This window comes from Rhagoletis zephyria, unplaced genomic scaffold (genome assembly GCF_001687245.7).
Source record: "Rhagoletis zephyria isolate East Lansing unplaced genomic scaffold, Rhagoletis_zephyria_1.1 Rzeph_scaffold_00496, whole genome shotgun sequence".
Taxonomy (NCBI): Eukaryota; Metazoa; Arthropoda; class Insecta; order Diptera; family Tephritidae; genus Rhagoletis; species Rhagoletis zephyria.
The window spans coordinates 225308-241048 of NW_016157580.1; the positions used below are offsets into that span (position 1 = coordinate 225308).

Sequence of the window (15741 nt, forward strand, 5' to 3'; positions counted from 1 at the left end):
ATTTTTGCCGCTTTTCATTGACGGAAAGTTCTGAGGTGTCTTTGCCACCGAGTCTATGAGAAAAACGCAGCTTCCTTTCGTTTAGTGTGAACACCAGCAGCTTCGCTTTGTCCAGCTTTGCTACGCTCGGCGTCGTTCGGCTTTCTGCATGACCGCACCCTAAGACTTACGCTTACAACGTCTTGCGAATCCCCTTAATGACTTAATGTTTACTATGGGAGCGTAAGTAAACTGTAAACTTTAAAGCCGTTTTTATTGAGTATGTATACATACATATGTATATATGTAGACTTCCAACTCTAACTGACGAGTCCAATAGACTTTATGCCACACTGAAAGGTTCTTCTTTAAGCAACTGTCAAAAACTCACTGCTTATTGTTAGCCAAATACATCGATTTATGTTTTATTTTTTATTTTTCGAGAAGGCCAAAACTACAGAGCACAAGTAAGTAGTTAATAAGAATCGTCCATTAAGGATTTGCTTATGCTTACGGCACTCAATATTTCAAATCCTTTAAAATGAGTGGGATAATAGAATAAGCCCGCCCCCTGTGGCATTCAAATACAATTACAAAGCTAATTGATTCCCAGCAGCAACCAAATCCATTAATGTCTAATTGCCGCGAAAGGGATGCACCTATGTAAATGCATGAGCACGAAAACATGTAAGCGTTAAATTGAAAATTGGCTGCGCCTGCTTCAACTCAAAGTCCCGCAGGACGAGGACGAGGACGATTCGTCGCCAGTGCTCGCATTCTAATTTCTCGATTAGCTCGATTGTAATTGCGATTATTTGCTTGGGCTACAAGCAATCACATTCACTAATTTGTATGAAATACATACACACACACACACACACACACATATGTACTTACGGCTTAGATGCCGTTCCAGAGAGTATAGCGTTTTAATAGAATTAGCTCCATATATGATAAACGATTTGAATCGCAGTTCCATTTTTCAAGTTCTAAATGATAAAAAAGCTGAATTTGCCTTCACATTCGCCCGAAAAATAGAATGTCTTTGGACAATAGTCAAACATAGGCACAAAGGAAACTGATTTAAATCAGGGACGTGAACCGGATTAAAAATTTGGTCGGTTCGGTTCAGTGGTTCGAACCGTTTTTTCACTTTTGGATTGGTTCATCAAAGCGGTTTTTTTGCTCTTTGAACCGGGGTTTCGGTTCGTTTCAACGGTTCGAAAAAAAATAACGCGCAAGTTGAAATGTCAAATGTCAAGTGCAACAACGGGTAAGGCTAAGGGTCAAGTGTCTGTCAAATGAGACGGGTTTCCTTTACATTTGACATTGTCACATGGTAAACAAACAAGGTAGGTATTACCATGTTTAACAAAAAGAAAAAAGTGGGTACATTTATCTATTGAAAATTGGTTGAAACGAACCTTTAAACCTTTATAGAAAGTGGTTCGGCGACGCTAGAAAAAGTGGTGCGATAGCTGCTGGCAAGCGAATGAGGCGCAGGGCGGGCGCACCAACTATTGTTTTGCTCAACGCGCTGCAGTTTAAAAAATTTATTTTAGTTTTGCATTTTTACTCCAATAATAAAAAACAAAAAGATACTTATCATTGCCTTTTACGCTGTTAAATATCTACAGCTATCATTTTCCTTCCCATATACATATGTATGTACGTATGTACATATGTAGACAGGTCGTTCGATGGCAACCTTTTTGAACCCATTTTGGGCAAATTAGTTTTTATGATTTTTGTTTTTGTTGGAACATTGCTGTTTTTACGTAACCAATTAGTTGCTCAGGTATCTCAGTTACGGTATTTCAAATATAAATTTCCGCTTAGATTACCACTTTAACAAGCATAAATGCTAATTTCCACACTTTGTTTAGTTTTTGTTTATGGATATCTGTGGACTGTGGAAAGCACAAAGCTGCAAAGCAATGACTACAGAAAGCAGAGCACATAAGCACGCACGAGCGAACGTAGGGATTTGCATGGATACAGCGTTATATACGCTACAATCAGTGTTGCCAGAATTTTTGTACAGCGCATCCCCATATCGAGCCGCAGTTATCCCCAAAAAATTCCCATTTTTCTTCTAAATCCCCATTTAAATACCCTTAAGTAAGAAATAAAGAAATATCTATTCTCATTTCTGTTACTTCGTTTTAATTACAGTTTTGAATACTTTTATATTACAAATTTTCACAGTTGTATATGTGTACATATATATGAGATTATTTGGTTATTTACGTATAGCGGTTTCTTATTCGTAAGTTCGTCAATTTTTTTTTGCGCGCTGGCCACTTCGTAAAATTCTTTTTACACTAAGGAAATCAGAAATATATGCAGTCCATTGGTAAATGCCAATCACAGCGATCCTTTTACAATTTGGTGTAATGAAGTGAGAGAAAATTGTGTGTTCAGTGAAAGCCATTGAAACACGAATAATACTTTGGCGAAGAAAGTGTTTTTTTGAGAAGTTTTTAAGGGCAGGCAGTAAAATATATGTATTTTAATTTCAATATGAATATTTTAAACCAAACAAAAATCCCCATCAAATCCCCACATCCCCAAATGAAAAAATCTATCCCCAAATGGTTTCAGAAATCCCCAAAATGGGGGAAATCCCCACATCTGGCAACTCTGGCTACAATAAAGGCGAACGCACTAAGTAGCAACGTAGCAACTGGGTTTCAAAATTTATCTACATTGCTGTTGCCAATTAGTTGCGCACACGCGTACGTACACAGCAGCTGTTGTTTGTTGTTGCTGGCTGCTATCGTTGCCGTGGATTTATGGTGCGGAAAATTTCGAAATGCTTCCACATGTCGCTTACCTAAAAAAGTTTCTTATCGATTGTAATTTTTTGCTCGTCGTTGTTTCTGGAGTGGAAATTATTGTTTTCTTCAACTGTGTAAATTTTCTGTACAGAATAACCGAAAGGCAAAACTTTTAACGGCCTTGCAAAGGTGAGCACACTTACCCATTTTTAAGCTCGTCTGCCTGCCGTTGCCGTCTCATCATTAATCATTGCATTTTATTTCGAAAGACTAAATTAAATTACGACAAGATAACAGCTACATATGAAGCATGTAAGTTATTTGAGGGATTCACAATGGGGTCGGTAAGTGTCGTATTGTTGTATGTCGTAAATTTAAAAAGCTTAAATAAAAGTTTAGAGAACTTGAAACCACAACCAATTATATTTTAACTCGGAGAAAATTCGTAATATGACTTTGAAGGTACTTTGCCCAGGTACCCAGTTAATATATTTTTAGGCGTTTCAAGTTACTTACGACATCGTTGTGAATACCCCAACTAAACTAACTAAATAAGTATTCGATTATTGAGATGTTTGGAGCTGCTGTACGAACTGAACTATTTATTGCTGGTGCATTCCCTATACGCTGGGGCAAGCGAGACAACACGATACTAACAAATATTCATTATTCATTGACCCTGAGTACTGCGACACTAGCTGCATGCATGAAATATTTTTATAACTGATCAGGTTTTTGTAAGTACCAGAAGAAGAAAATATAGATCTATGAACTGAGAAAAAAAACAGTCTAGTCCCCAGTTTTCGAGGTATCTGACTGAAATTTTGGTATAAAGTCTTCGCCATAGCTGAAAACAGCACTTTCCTTAGTTGTTTAATATCAAATCTGCACTAGTTTAATATTCGCCACGATGCGTACCCGTTGATAACTCGTTTAACTAAGCTTATTAGCCGATTCCCGCTGGTCTTGCAAACGTCAGCGAAATGTCTTTTCTGTGATGGCAAGGACACGACGATAGGTCAAATGCGGAAAATTTAAGCCTAAGCTGTGGATAATTATGCATATGAAACGTTGATTTTCTTAAGCTATGACAGTTAGAATAATACTCGTAATTTGCCGTTGCTGACTTAATTAAGCATCAACAGTAAATGAATGACAAAACAATTAGCAGCGTCGCAGCCGCTAATGTGGGTAATATACAGTCAGTACAACTGAAAGAGCCACCGGGGCGTATACGCAACTTTCGGTTTATTAGGTTCTCAGGTTGGGAGCAAATGTTTAGGTACTTCTTCTAACTGGTACGCTGCTTTGTTTGTATTCTTGTGATTCGATGCTTATTATCTATATGCATTATATGTATGTAGGTATGTATGTATGTATGTATGTATATGTTGTATGAATGCATTCATGCCGTTGTATGTATGTATGTATGTATGGAAACTTTCTAAAATGCACGATAATTTCAGTTCAAATGGAGTTGCTTGCAGTAGGCTCCTCACTGAGCAAACAAACTTATCCAGAGTACAAACAAAAACAGTGCTCTTCATGATACTCTCTGTCTAATTAGTTTGTCTACACTCATTCATTGTAATTATGGACTTTGTAAACACTCAGATAATTTGTTGCCATAGATATTGCGGCTGCTGCCAGTAATACTCTCGCACTCAACACATATTCGTATATGTACATACATATGTATGTATGTATGTACTGTTGGTGTTGTTTTGCGGCATCTCTGTTTTTGCCAATGGCATATAATAATGTTGAAATTATTGTGACTTTATTGACATTCTGGGGAATTTGAGCCGCCACTTTTGCACCCAACCACCGACCGTCAGTCAAGAGGTCGGTCGGCGTTGTTGTCAGTCGTCACATTAAGGCTTTGCGTCCCTTGCCGATACTGCGTTGTGCCGCCGGATACTCTGATAAGATAAATTTACATCGTAAAAAAGTTTATTCTGGCCAAAATAGAGATAAACTCGTCCGTTTTAATTAGCTTTTATTTTAATTTTATAATTTGAGAAATATGCATAAATTTTATACATGAATGGCTGTTCATGGACAGTGTACGAGCGGAGCCTAAAAATGCAAATTATTAAAGTATAGCCGTTTTCGATTCGCTACTTGCTATTTACGACACCCTGCATTGGCCGTCCCGTGGTTATAGTCGTAAGTTAAAACCCCTTCTAGCTAAAACGAATCCTTAAGTTTAGAGCGGCCTTTAAGCTTTAGGCAGGTTTTTGCTAAATTGGCCCAAAACAGAAATGATGCATATCAAATGAAAAAAATAAATAAATAAAAATAAAAAAGATACTATGTATGAAGAAATATGAGTATGTATTTTAACAATTTCACTCTGTGACAACTGATTTTCGTAAAAATGTTTTTAGAAATGGAGCAGCAGAGAGTAAGTACATAATGAACTTTTGTAAAATTTAATGTATGAGCGTTAGTAATTCGTTTTTTTTTATAGGGACTAAAAAGAATGCGTGAGGTAAATTGGACTGCTGCAGAACAGGTTTCTATATTTTTTTGGTGGCGATTGCATTATCCAAAATCGCCAAATGCCGATTGCGAAGTATAGCTTTTCAATTTTGTATAAACTTTTCAGATTTAGAGATTTTTTTTTTAATTTTGACAACAAAAATTAACTTAGATCAGGCTTTTAAAATTTAAAACCCCGTTAATGCCATTTTAAACTAAGAACCCCGTTGTTAAGAAGAAAAGTATTTTAAAATGACTATAACAGCGCTATAGACAAGACGAAGTATCTCCTATCTTCAAACACCCACGTCACTGTTGACAGTTATAATTTCGAGAAAGTAGAGAATTTCGTTTACTTGGGAACCCGCATTAACGCCGATAGCATCGACATCCAACACAGAATCACTTGGGCTGAGTAGGCAAGTCAGGAGTAAAGTCCTCTCTCGACCATGACAACATTCGATGAGGCCGCTCTCGGAGTATTCGAGAGAAAGATTTAGGGTAAGATTTACGGGCCTTTATGCTTTGGCGACGGCGAGTACCGCAAACGATGAAACGACATGGGCATAGTGCAGCGAATTTAAAGTCAGCGACTCCGCTGGCTGGCCATGCCGTTCGAATGAACACCGAACCTGCCTCTAACTTTTCTATAACTACGGGCCATAGTTTTTAAAGCTCCACTTTACGTGGCGCGGTATGATATCTTTTTTTTTAAATTTAATTCTCAACCGACACTTACTTTAACATATGTAAATACATATGTATGTATGTTCGAACGTCCGAAGTGTTGGGTGAATAAAATACCTACATACTCCATCCATATTTGTATATACCTTTCTGTTACTCGACAATAAGCAACTGGCCTGACCCCACAGAGTGCCCACTGCCTGCACATTTATGATTTGAAATTTTAGCGCTTAAACTGTACAGCTGTAGCAAAACAGAAACATCTATGCATATTCCATTTCCGATTTCGCCAAGCATAGTCAAAGTTGCTGCTCCGCGCTTTTTTCCCTTCCGTTTTCATTGCAACCATGGAATGTGTCCTACCTCATCTACATATGGATGTATTTATATTCACATCTGCATACATATTTATGCATACTCATGCGTGTGTGTGTGTCAATAGGTGGCACTTTCCAAATAAACAAATAGGAAAGAATAGTGAAAAACCCGTCGTGTTGTAGTCGTCCAGCAATAAATGCTCCAGTTGAAACTATTGTTTCCCAAAGTCAAAACACAAATACAAAGTCTAAGCGAATAGCAGCAGCATATGTTGGGGAACAACAACAATCAAAATGCATAGAATGAATGTAGGGAAGAGCAGATGCGGAGTTCCGAATAGCAGCTTGGAAAATATGGCGAACAGCTGCGGAAGTGGCTTTTATCTCAGTAAATTGAAATGGAAATGGCAAAGGACGCCGCTAGAGCAGCGAATGAACGCAAAAGACATACGACAAGTCACCGTAGTTACCAAGATGTACTGTTATTTGAATCGCTAGCGGTCGCCCACTAGCTGTGGACGTGTTAATGAAAGATAACAATAACAGATTCTTTTTCAGTGCAATGGACAAATATGCAGTATGTATCTACCTGCTACAGTAAATTGCCTGTTGAAGCTCGGAACCTGGAGTGGCCGAAGAATGGAGCTTTGAGGAGACTTATGCCGTAGTAGCAGATTGGTCGATAGTTTCCTCTCTGCTGTAGTACTGGTTAGGCATTACATACCAAATATGTATGTATGTATGTATATGCAGACACCGGCATTAGGAACAAACGAGACATGTAAATGCATTTTTCGTAAACGGACAAAGGCATGTAAAAGCTATTTTAAGTAGCATACTGCCCCTTGAAAAGTCGATTTTGGAAACTTCTCATTTTTTTTATTCAGTGTGAGATACTAAATAAACATAGCGGTATTATACAGATAATTTTATTACTTTGAAATAGACAAGAATTGAATAAGATTTGTGACTGGATTAATTTGAGTAAATACATATGTACATTAGACTGCATCACTCCCCATACAAAATTAAAAAAATCGGATACTGTTTTTCCATTGGAATTATAAAATCTGTTTTATTTTAAGACGTCCACCAAAACATTTCGGAAAAATAATAAGATTTAAGCGAGCTGAACCCGTCTTGAAAATACCTCCAAAAATGGAGTTTTTTTATGAATAAAAATATTTTCTTAAAGATGTGTTTTGAAAAAATTCTCTCGAATAACAAAACGGTCTAAGTTTAAAAAATTTACATAAAAATATAAAAAAAATAAAATAAAATAAAAATTTTTGAACGGAATCGTAATAATGAGACTTTTGACGCTGGTTTTAACTTTTTTCAAAGATTGGTATAAGAAAAACTTGAATAACTGAACCTAAACTCTTCCGATTTAGACTTGTGAGGTATAATTGGAAAGGTATTTTCTCACCCTTTTTATTTCTTTGCTAGTAAGCTCATTCAACGGATGAAAGAGAAAGGTAGGATGAACGAGCATCATTCAAAGTTGAATTAAGATGTGCTGATATTTGAAAAAAAAAAGGGATACCAATGACTTTGTTTTCCACATAAATAAAAATTGTGGGAAAATACCTTTCTACCGAGATCCCATAAGTCTAAATCAGAATAGTTTTGGCCCAGTTATTTAAGTTTTTCGTATATTCATCTTTGAAAAAAAGTGAAAAAAAAACAGCATCAAAAATCTCATTATACGATTCCGTTGAAAAGATTTTTAAATCTTTTTATGCAGATTTTTTAAGCCTAATCTGTTTTGTCATCTGAGGGGACTTTTTTCAAAAAGTTCTTTAAGAAACTATTTTTATTCATAAAAAAACTCCATTTTTGGAGGAATTTTCAAATCGGTCCAGCTCGCTTAAATCTTAATATTTTTCCCAAATATTTTGGTGAACGTCTTAGAATATAATAAATTTTGTAATCCCGGCGGAAAAACCGCAACTTTTTTTGGTGATGCAGTCTAATGTACATACATACAAATTCCTTTTGCAACTTTAAATTTTACAACAATTAAAACAAATATTTAAACAAATAGTTACTAAGAAACTGCCCGGTGGCACCAATCAATTTCAAGTTTATCAGCCTGTTAAAATATAATTGACACAATTTTGTTCAGAAAATTTGTAATTTTAAATTTTAACAGTCTGATAAATTTTGAAATGGATTGGTGACATTGGGGATAAGTGTCAGTCTCTTTTTTGCTTTTAAAATTTATCTTCCCTTCAAAAACACATTTTTTCAGAACAAAATATGTATGTCTCTAAAGGGCAGATAAATTTTAAAACCCGTTTAAGAAAACTGCTGTAAAAGCATGTAAACGACGCAAAATTTGTCTTCAGATTGACGAGGGCTCGAAGCGTCGACAAGTGTAGAAAGCGTAAAAATAATCTTATTTGCGATTATATAACTCAAACAAACGCACCTATTTAAATGAGAATTTTCTCTCTTAGGGTGAATAACTATAATGTAGAGCCAACTTCAAGGTAATAGCGACGATTTCACAATTGCAGAAATCTTTATCGGCATTGCTTTCTTTTTATTTTTTACCGCAGTGTGTGCTTCCTTCAGTGCATGAAAAACATTCTCATAGCCTACGCAGGTAGTTACCTAACCCGAGTAATACCCGATTTGCCCAGACACCTAAGCGCTAGTTAATATATTTAGTTAAAGCAGAAATACTTCCCAGCTGCTGTAATGTTTTCGGGAATTTGCCTAATTCTAGTTATTGTCTTTCACTTATAAAATCTGTTTAGTAGCCATTGCACTTATAATTCTGAATGACGTCCGCTCGATTAAGACTACATCAGTTGAAAAGTGGTTTAAAGAAACATTCAATTTGGCTATGTTTTTTGTTTTAAGTTCTGTACGAAATTATGATTTTTTGATAATTTTTTTGGTAAACAATATATTTTCATGCAAAACAAAAGGAAACTTAGCTATTGGCAACACATACTACTGTCGTACATATGCAGCTATGCAAAAAACCCTGCACCAATTATTAAAAAAAAATTAAAAAAACATATTGCATATATACTATATATACATACATATTAATGATAAAACTTGCGTGTCTGTACAAATTGTTTGCTATGTTCATGTATGTATGTATGTCCTGACCAGAACAAACACACCAACGCCGTGAATAAACTTTAAAATATGTAGTGGAAACTTAGCAACAAATGCGTATCTGTGAAATGATGAAATTAACTGGAAAAGCAAAGCTACAAATAAATCTGGCTCAACAGTTGAGTGCAACAACATCATTTCTCCATTACACATACCTATAATTTATAAATGTACGTATGTGTGTCTATCATAATTTACAATTTTGTGTGACTACTATAGGCTTTGGTTATTATTTATTATATTGTAATTTCATTATATTTTTCATTCATACATATTATAAGTCATACAATAAATAAGTCGTTTGTACGGGAAAACATTACAACTCAATTCACAAGCCCGCTCCAAATGGAAAATTCACGAACCAAAACCAAAACCAAAACCAAATCTGAAACCAAATGTGAAACCGAAAACCAAAGTAGATGCATGACAGTCAGACCCCTAAAGTATGCTATGCTTGATGCTTGGGTACAATTTTCATATGCGTTATACAGTTATAATACAATTACAGTTACAAATACGAGTAATGAAAAAGTTATGCGGGGGATGCAGTTTTTTGTTGTTGCAGTGGCAAAATATATAGCCGCAGCAGCATTTTAGGCGCTAGTAAAAAGGACACAACACGAGTAATGCCATTCCATTCCATTCCATATCATTCCATTCCATTTAATTTTTAATCAATTCAATTTTAATTCAACTGGATTTTATATATATATACATATATATAGTATATATATATACATATATATATATGTATGTATGTAGTAGTAGTAGTAGTAGTAGCTAAGTACGAATACGAATAGTTTACATGAGCACGAGCGTGGATGCAAAGAGAACTTGCGTACTAGTACGTGGATGTGTGACAGGTGACAGGTGTGGCATAAGGCATCATCTGCGGCAGGCAGGCACTTGGCCGATGCGCGCACAGCAATGCCTTGTGCGATTCTTTGCTATTATAGCAACAACACTCACTATAACAATACTTTGCGGTTGCGGTTGCGGTTGCGGCTGCGGCTGCGACTGGGCCTGCGAAGACGCCAGCGTCAAATTTGGCGTCGGAGTCAGAGTCGGAGTCGGAGTCGGAGTCGTTGCCGGCGTCAGTGGCTGTGACTGCGGGGGTTGCTGTTGTGTCTGCTGCAGGTGCATTTGGTGGCTGAAGTGAGGATGAGATCGGTGATGCTGCAGCATTTGCAACTGTTGTTGCTGGTGCAGCTGGTGCTGGTGCTGGTGCTGTTGGTGTTTGTGCTCAAGACCATTCATGGCGGCGGCCGACAGCCCATTGCTAAGCGCGATCCCAAGGCCGCCATTGTGTTGTTGCGCAGGAACGCCGCCTAGCAGAGGCGAATTCACGATACCCGCTGTCGTCGTAGTTGTTGCTGTGGCCGCTGAGATGGATGTGTTGTTGCAGCCGTTGAACTGTGATGATGCCGTTGGCAGATTTGTCTGCGGGAGAATTGGGTTGAACGTTTATTCAGTTTTAGCATTTATGTATGTCAGATTTAAAAGTTTCATTGAACTGATTTCTACTTCTTGTGTTTTTTTTTTTTGTTTTTTTTGCATCATTAGAATAAGAAAATCAATTATTTTTAGAATTGCCTTCGAACTACACCAACACCAACAATTCGTTATATCAAAGTTAAATACAAAAGCTAAAATGTTTATTGCATTTTTTATTGTTTATTCATATATGCGATTACACCAATATACATACATAAATGTTTCGATGGGTGTGGCATGCGTGGCACTTTGCTTATCACTAACCGAACTACCCGCTAAGTAGCTAATCCGTTCAACAATGGCCAACAGCAGTGGAAAAAGGGAGCCTCCGCTTATCAGCAGCGACATTGGAATTTGCAACTCTTGAAGGTTATCGGACACCGAGTGATCCGAGTCACTTTAGGAGATAAACGAATATGGCATTCGAACTTGCTTTGTTGTTATGCGAAAATATTGAAATAAGTATGTGAATTTGAACAAGTGGACCTATACATACATACATTTGTATGTATTTACATAAATCTATAAGCATCCCTGCAGGAAACTGGGCCAGTTTATAGCTAACTTATAACTACCCAGCAGTCGACTAGTTTTAGCCTTTTGTTACTTATTTTCCTCGGCCGTGACTAACTACTTTTGAAGGGCGATGGCCAAAATTTAGAACTGGTTAGCTAACTTGTAGTTACCCTCTTTTGGACGTAAAATATCAATAAAAAAATATTTCTTTTAATTTTTTATTTATTTACTTTATTTAACTTTACAAGTTTGCTTTTTTGTTTACATGTTCTTTTGTAGGTGGTCCCATATTTGAACTCCATCAGACATATAACATCAAAATGATAATATGAAATTTCGATCTTTATACTATTTGTCGTGCATTCGAGAAAACATATGTGAAGTGCAGAAAAAAGAGCATTCAAAGCAATTTTTGTATGAGCATATTTAAATAGAAGCTTGTTTAAGGAAAACAAACTCCCGGTAACATCTGCATGACTCCTGCAGGACTTTGCAACTCACTTAAATTTAGTTTTGTCCATAGCTAATTAAAAGTTAGGCATTTATCGAAATCCCGAATAAAAGCTAAAACTATATATAGGCTATTTTTTATCAATTGATAATTTTTTTCTGCAGGGATATGCATATATGTGTACCTACAAATTGCGTAAATGTCGTTAGTAAGAGTAACGCTTGAGAACGGCTACAGCGACTTGGCTGATAATAGCTTTAAACTATTCGTGGCAATTCGAATTGGAAAAGTTGCATGGAAAATAGCAGCTCTCATTGAGATCTTACAACTGCAGTATTCTCACATCAAGCAAATTATCCCGTTACCCCTTGGGTTTATACGTACATATATGCACGGGTTTCTTTAACACTTAATTTCTTTGAAGCCCATCGACTTTCGAAATTACATAGTTTAAAGAAGTTTCCACTGCTGGTTGGCTTGTAGAAATTTTTGGGATGAGCATTTCACTTTAAAAAATTTACGATTCTATGAATATGATGTCAACAATTACAAATAAGAAATTCGCCTTTCATTATAGATACGTAGTTATATAACACCGTGCGACGTAAACCAAAAAATTTCTAAACACACAAGACAATCAATATAAATACTCACGAAACCAGAAGCCATGTATAGTAAAACCTCGAAATTCAAGGATTAGTCCTTAACATATACATACATATCGAACCCTACCTAACCGCCAAAATAACGTAAGCGACACTTTTTTCAAAATTTTCTTTTTGATGCAGAAATATTCGTAGAGCATCTAGATGCATTTCTGCATCAAAAAGAAAATTTTGAAAAAAAATCGTTTACGTTATTTTGGCGGTTAGGGCTCGATATGTCGTAATACTTCATAGGTCTTTAATAAATTCTACAGAATTTTCTCTTTTATTTGGTACCCATATTGTTATTCAACATGGCACTAAAATTTTAAAATAATTTTTTACTATATTCGGCCCCTAGTTTCGCGCGATGTTGATTTCTGTGTGGTAAAAAAACGACTGTCGCACTGTGTACTAGAATAATGCTTACGAATACTTCTTATGCTATAAAGACAGACACCTGGATTCGTTAAATTAGTCGCTAATAAATACGTACAAAAGTTTTTAACTGTAACTTATACTTTGAATAAAAAAGCAAAAAAAAAAAAATGCTGAATTAGCCGCATGCAAACCTTCTTTACAACATTTTTGTGATGGACATGTGAAAAAATATTTTTTGGTGGTAGATATTATGGAGAATGTACAATGTTTGAGCAATTTGCTAAAGTAAGTAAATAAAAATACAAATGTATGTATGTATGTATGTTGATTCATCGGGATTATAAAAGAGGGGGCTCTTCATTTCGATTAAGTTTTTTCTAAGCAGACACAAAATCGGAATCAATATTCAAAAACTGGGCAAGTAGTTTTGAATTTGCTTTCCAGCGCGACATACAAGCGAGCCAGTTGTCAGACAGCGGAACGAGAATTGCGGATTTATTCTAAATATTTCTTTGACAAAGAAACGATTTCCGCGGTTGGAGGTTTTTATCCAAACAACGAATACACAAATACTTACTTTTTTTGCCCAGCTTTAAATCTAACTCAAATAAAAACATACATTAAGGCGCTCTACCTCACTCACTCACGCCTATTTATAGAAATATACGTAAGCATGTATTTGGTGGTGTGTGAGTGAAAAGCGATCAAAGGTGGCAGATATTAGTTTCGAGTGGTCATGCAATGTACTATTTATGTGCGTGCAATTAAGGTTATTCGGTGTATATTTACAGGCGCACAGTAGCTCAACTCGCCCACTTCGTTCTCAGAGCACACACCAGGGTTGGGCACATTCACGCATGCACATTAACGAAGCTGCCCCACACACTTACCTTCTTCTGTTGCATGTACATCTGTATGGCAGCGGCCGATGTGGCTGCATTTGCGGCAGCTGAAGCGGCAGTTCCACCTTCGGGCTTCATTTGTGACACGGACTCAGTTTTGATAGCCGCCACTGCCATTGAGAGGCTATCCGGGTTGGTGGTGCCCACCTGTGCCCCGGCCGGTGGGTAGCCAGCCGGAGCGCCTGGATATGGCGCAACGCCGGCCTGAACCACGTGCTGCAAGCGGAAGGAAAACAGAGAAAGAAAATCGTTAGTCAATGTTGATTATCAAGTACTTCGGGATGAAACGTAATCGAATATGATAAATAAATAAATAAATAAATACAATTGTGCACGAAATTACAAGTTCCGATACATGGCGTGGACGTCGCCACACCAATGTTTACCAGCAGCAGAAAATTTCACATGCGATGCGTAATCGGGACTTCGGCGCTTCAAATCCGCTTTAAACGCGCCTGCAGATTTAATAAAGGCTATGATTTAAAACGGAAAACTGGTTAAAATAAAATGAATGAAATGAGAACTGACATCCGCGCGCTTTCCCTTTGGGCCATCTACATCCGTTAACGCACAACGGGAACACGGCGGCGCACTTGTTTGGACGATTGTCGAAACGCGAAACCAATTCTCGGCTGCGCGACAACCCACAGCTCCCATCCGGTTCACCTTTGTGTGCGTTTCATAAACTATTAAAAACTTCCATTGTAATGAAATACAATTTTCTTCCATTAAGGCGCGCTCTTTTGGGCCGGCCATCTGCCCACGCGATTGCGACCTACATACATAACTACATACATACTTCCAGTGGCAGCGGGGACGAGTGGATTGCTTGTCAATCAGCGATGCTGTGACAATTCTCCCTCACAATGCGGGGGCTCTTTTTGTGTGCATTGCGGAGGAGATCTTGAGCAATGATGCCGGGCGTACGCGAATTACCGTAGGAAATTTTCTACTGTTTTCCAAAAAATTTCCATGTTTATCCCATAACTTTGACACTTTTTTTTTTGTAAAGGAGTGCATGACCGCCTCCACTCTTCCAATTCTTCACCCAATTTTCCAATTTGAATAATCTCCCTTACGGTACGATTTATTTTGACATTTTTAATGTTATTAAGCGAATTAACTTTTAGCGTTTTAAAAAATCCTTAAAAAGCATATCATTAAAAATAATGTTGCACTTGAATTATCAACAACTTACCAATGGTAAATTTAATCCAAAAAATGATTTAATTTTTTTAATCACGAATATGCTCTCGACCTCCTTACTCAGGTGCGTTTAAACGAATATGCACCGGTTTAGTAAAATATTTACAGTACCATGACTTCTTAAATATTACAACAACAACGACAACAAATTGTTGCTTACAATATAAACTGCCGATAGTTTGACGAACAATATGAGCTAGAATTTGTTGTGAATAATCCTTCGAGGAAGAATACCATTTTAATAATTTTAAAAACTGTTGTCCGATTCAAAATATATACAATGTATATGGGCGACTCCAGCGAAAACTCTATAGCAAAAAAAAAATTAAAAGTCCTATATCTAGTTATTTCTAGGCCGATTTGGCTGCTTTTTGTAATATGTATATATTGGTTATGTAAGCAGAGAAGTGTTCGCCAAAAATGGTCCCGTTAGGTGTGTCAAATAAAAAGTATACTCCGACATAAAATGCACGTTATCTTCGCGTTAAAAATTCGTGCAATAACAATATTAACAAAACTTTTTCAACGGAAATTTTAGTAACGTAATGTCAGGTAACGTCACGTCAGATAGTTCAGCTGATTAAACAAAAAGCAGACATGATTTCTACAATTGAAAACTTGGAAATCTAACCCTAAATATTTATAATAATACTACAAAAAGTTTTATACAAATATTACTGCCTATTTCGAAGAGTTATGCAATTTTGTAACGAGTTTGATTTTGTCGAATAGTTCAACTAAACGTGCGATAATTCTGTTTAA

The 15741-nt window shown here is 36.7% G+C and overlaps 1 protein-coding gene across 2 annotated transcripts in view; it reads right to left on the reverse strand.

Moving 5' to 3' along the window:
- Rbfox1 (RNA-binding Fox protein 1) overlaps positions 1–13977 on the reverse strand; it is a 90222-nt gene extending 76245 nt beyond the window's left edge. The window contains exons 1-2 of one of the 2 annotated variants that reach the window (XM_017612079.1): positions 13762–13844; positions 10355–10825 (exon numbers count right to left, since the gene is read on the reverse strand). In XM_017612079.1, the coding sequence (XP_017467568.1) occupies positions 10355–10825; positions 13762–13782 (492 nt within the window). In that variant the 5' untranslated portion in view covers positions 13783–13844. Of the gene's footprint in view, positions 1–10354; positions 10826–13761 lie in introns of both variants that reach the window. The other variant, XM_017612080.1, reaches the window with a different exon arrangement.
- Between the last annotated feature and the right edge of the window lie 1764 nt (positions 13978–15741).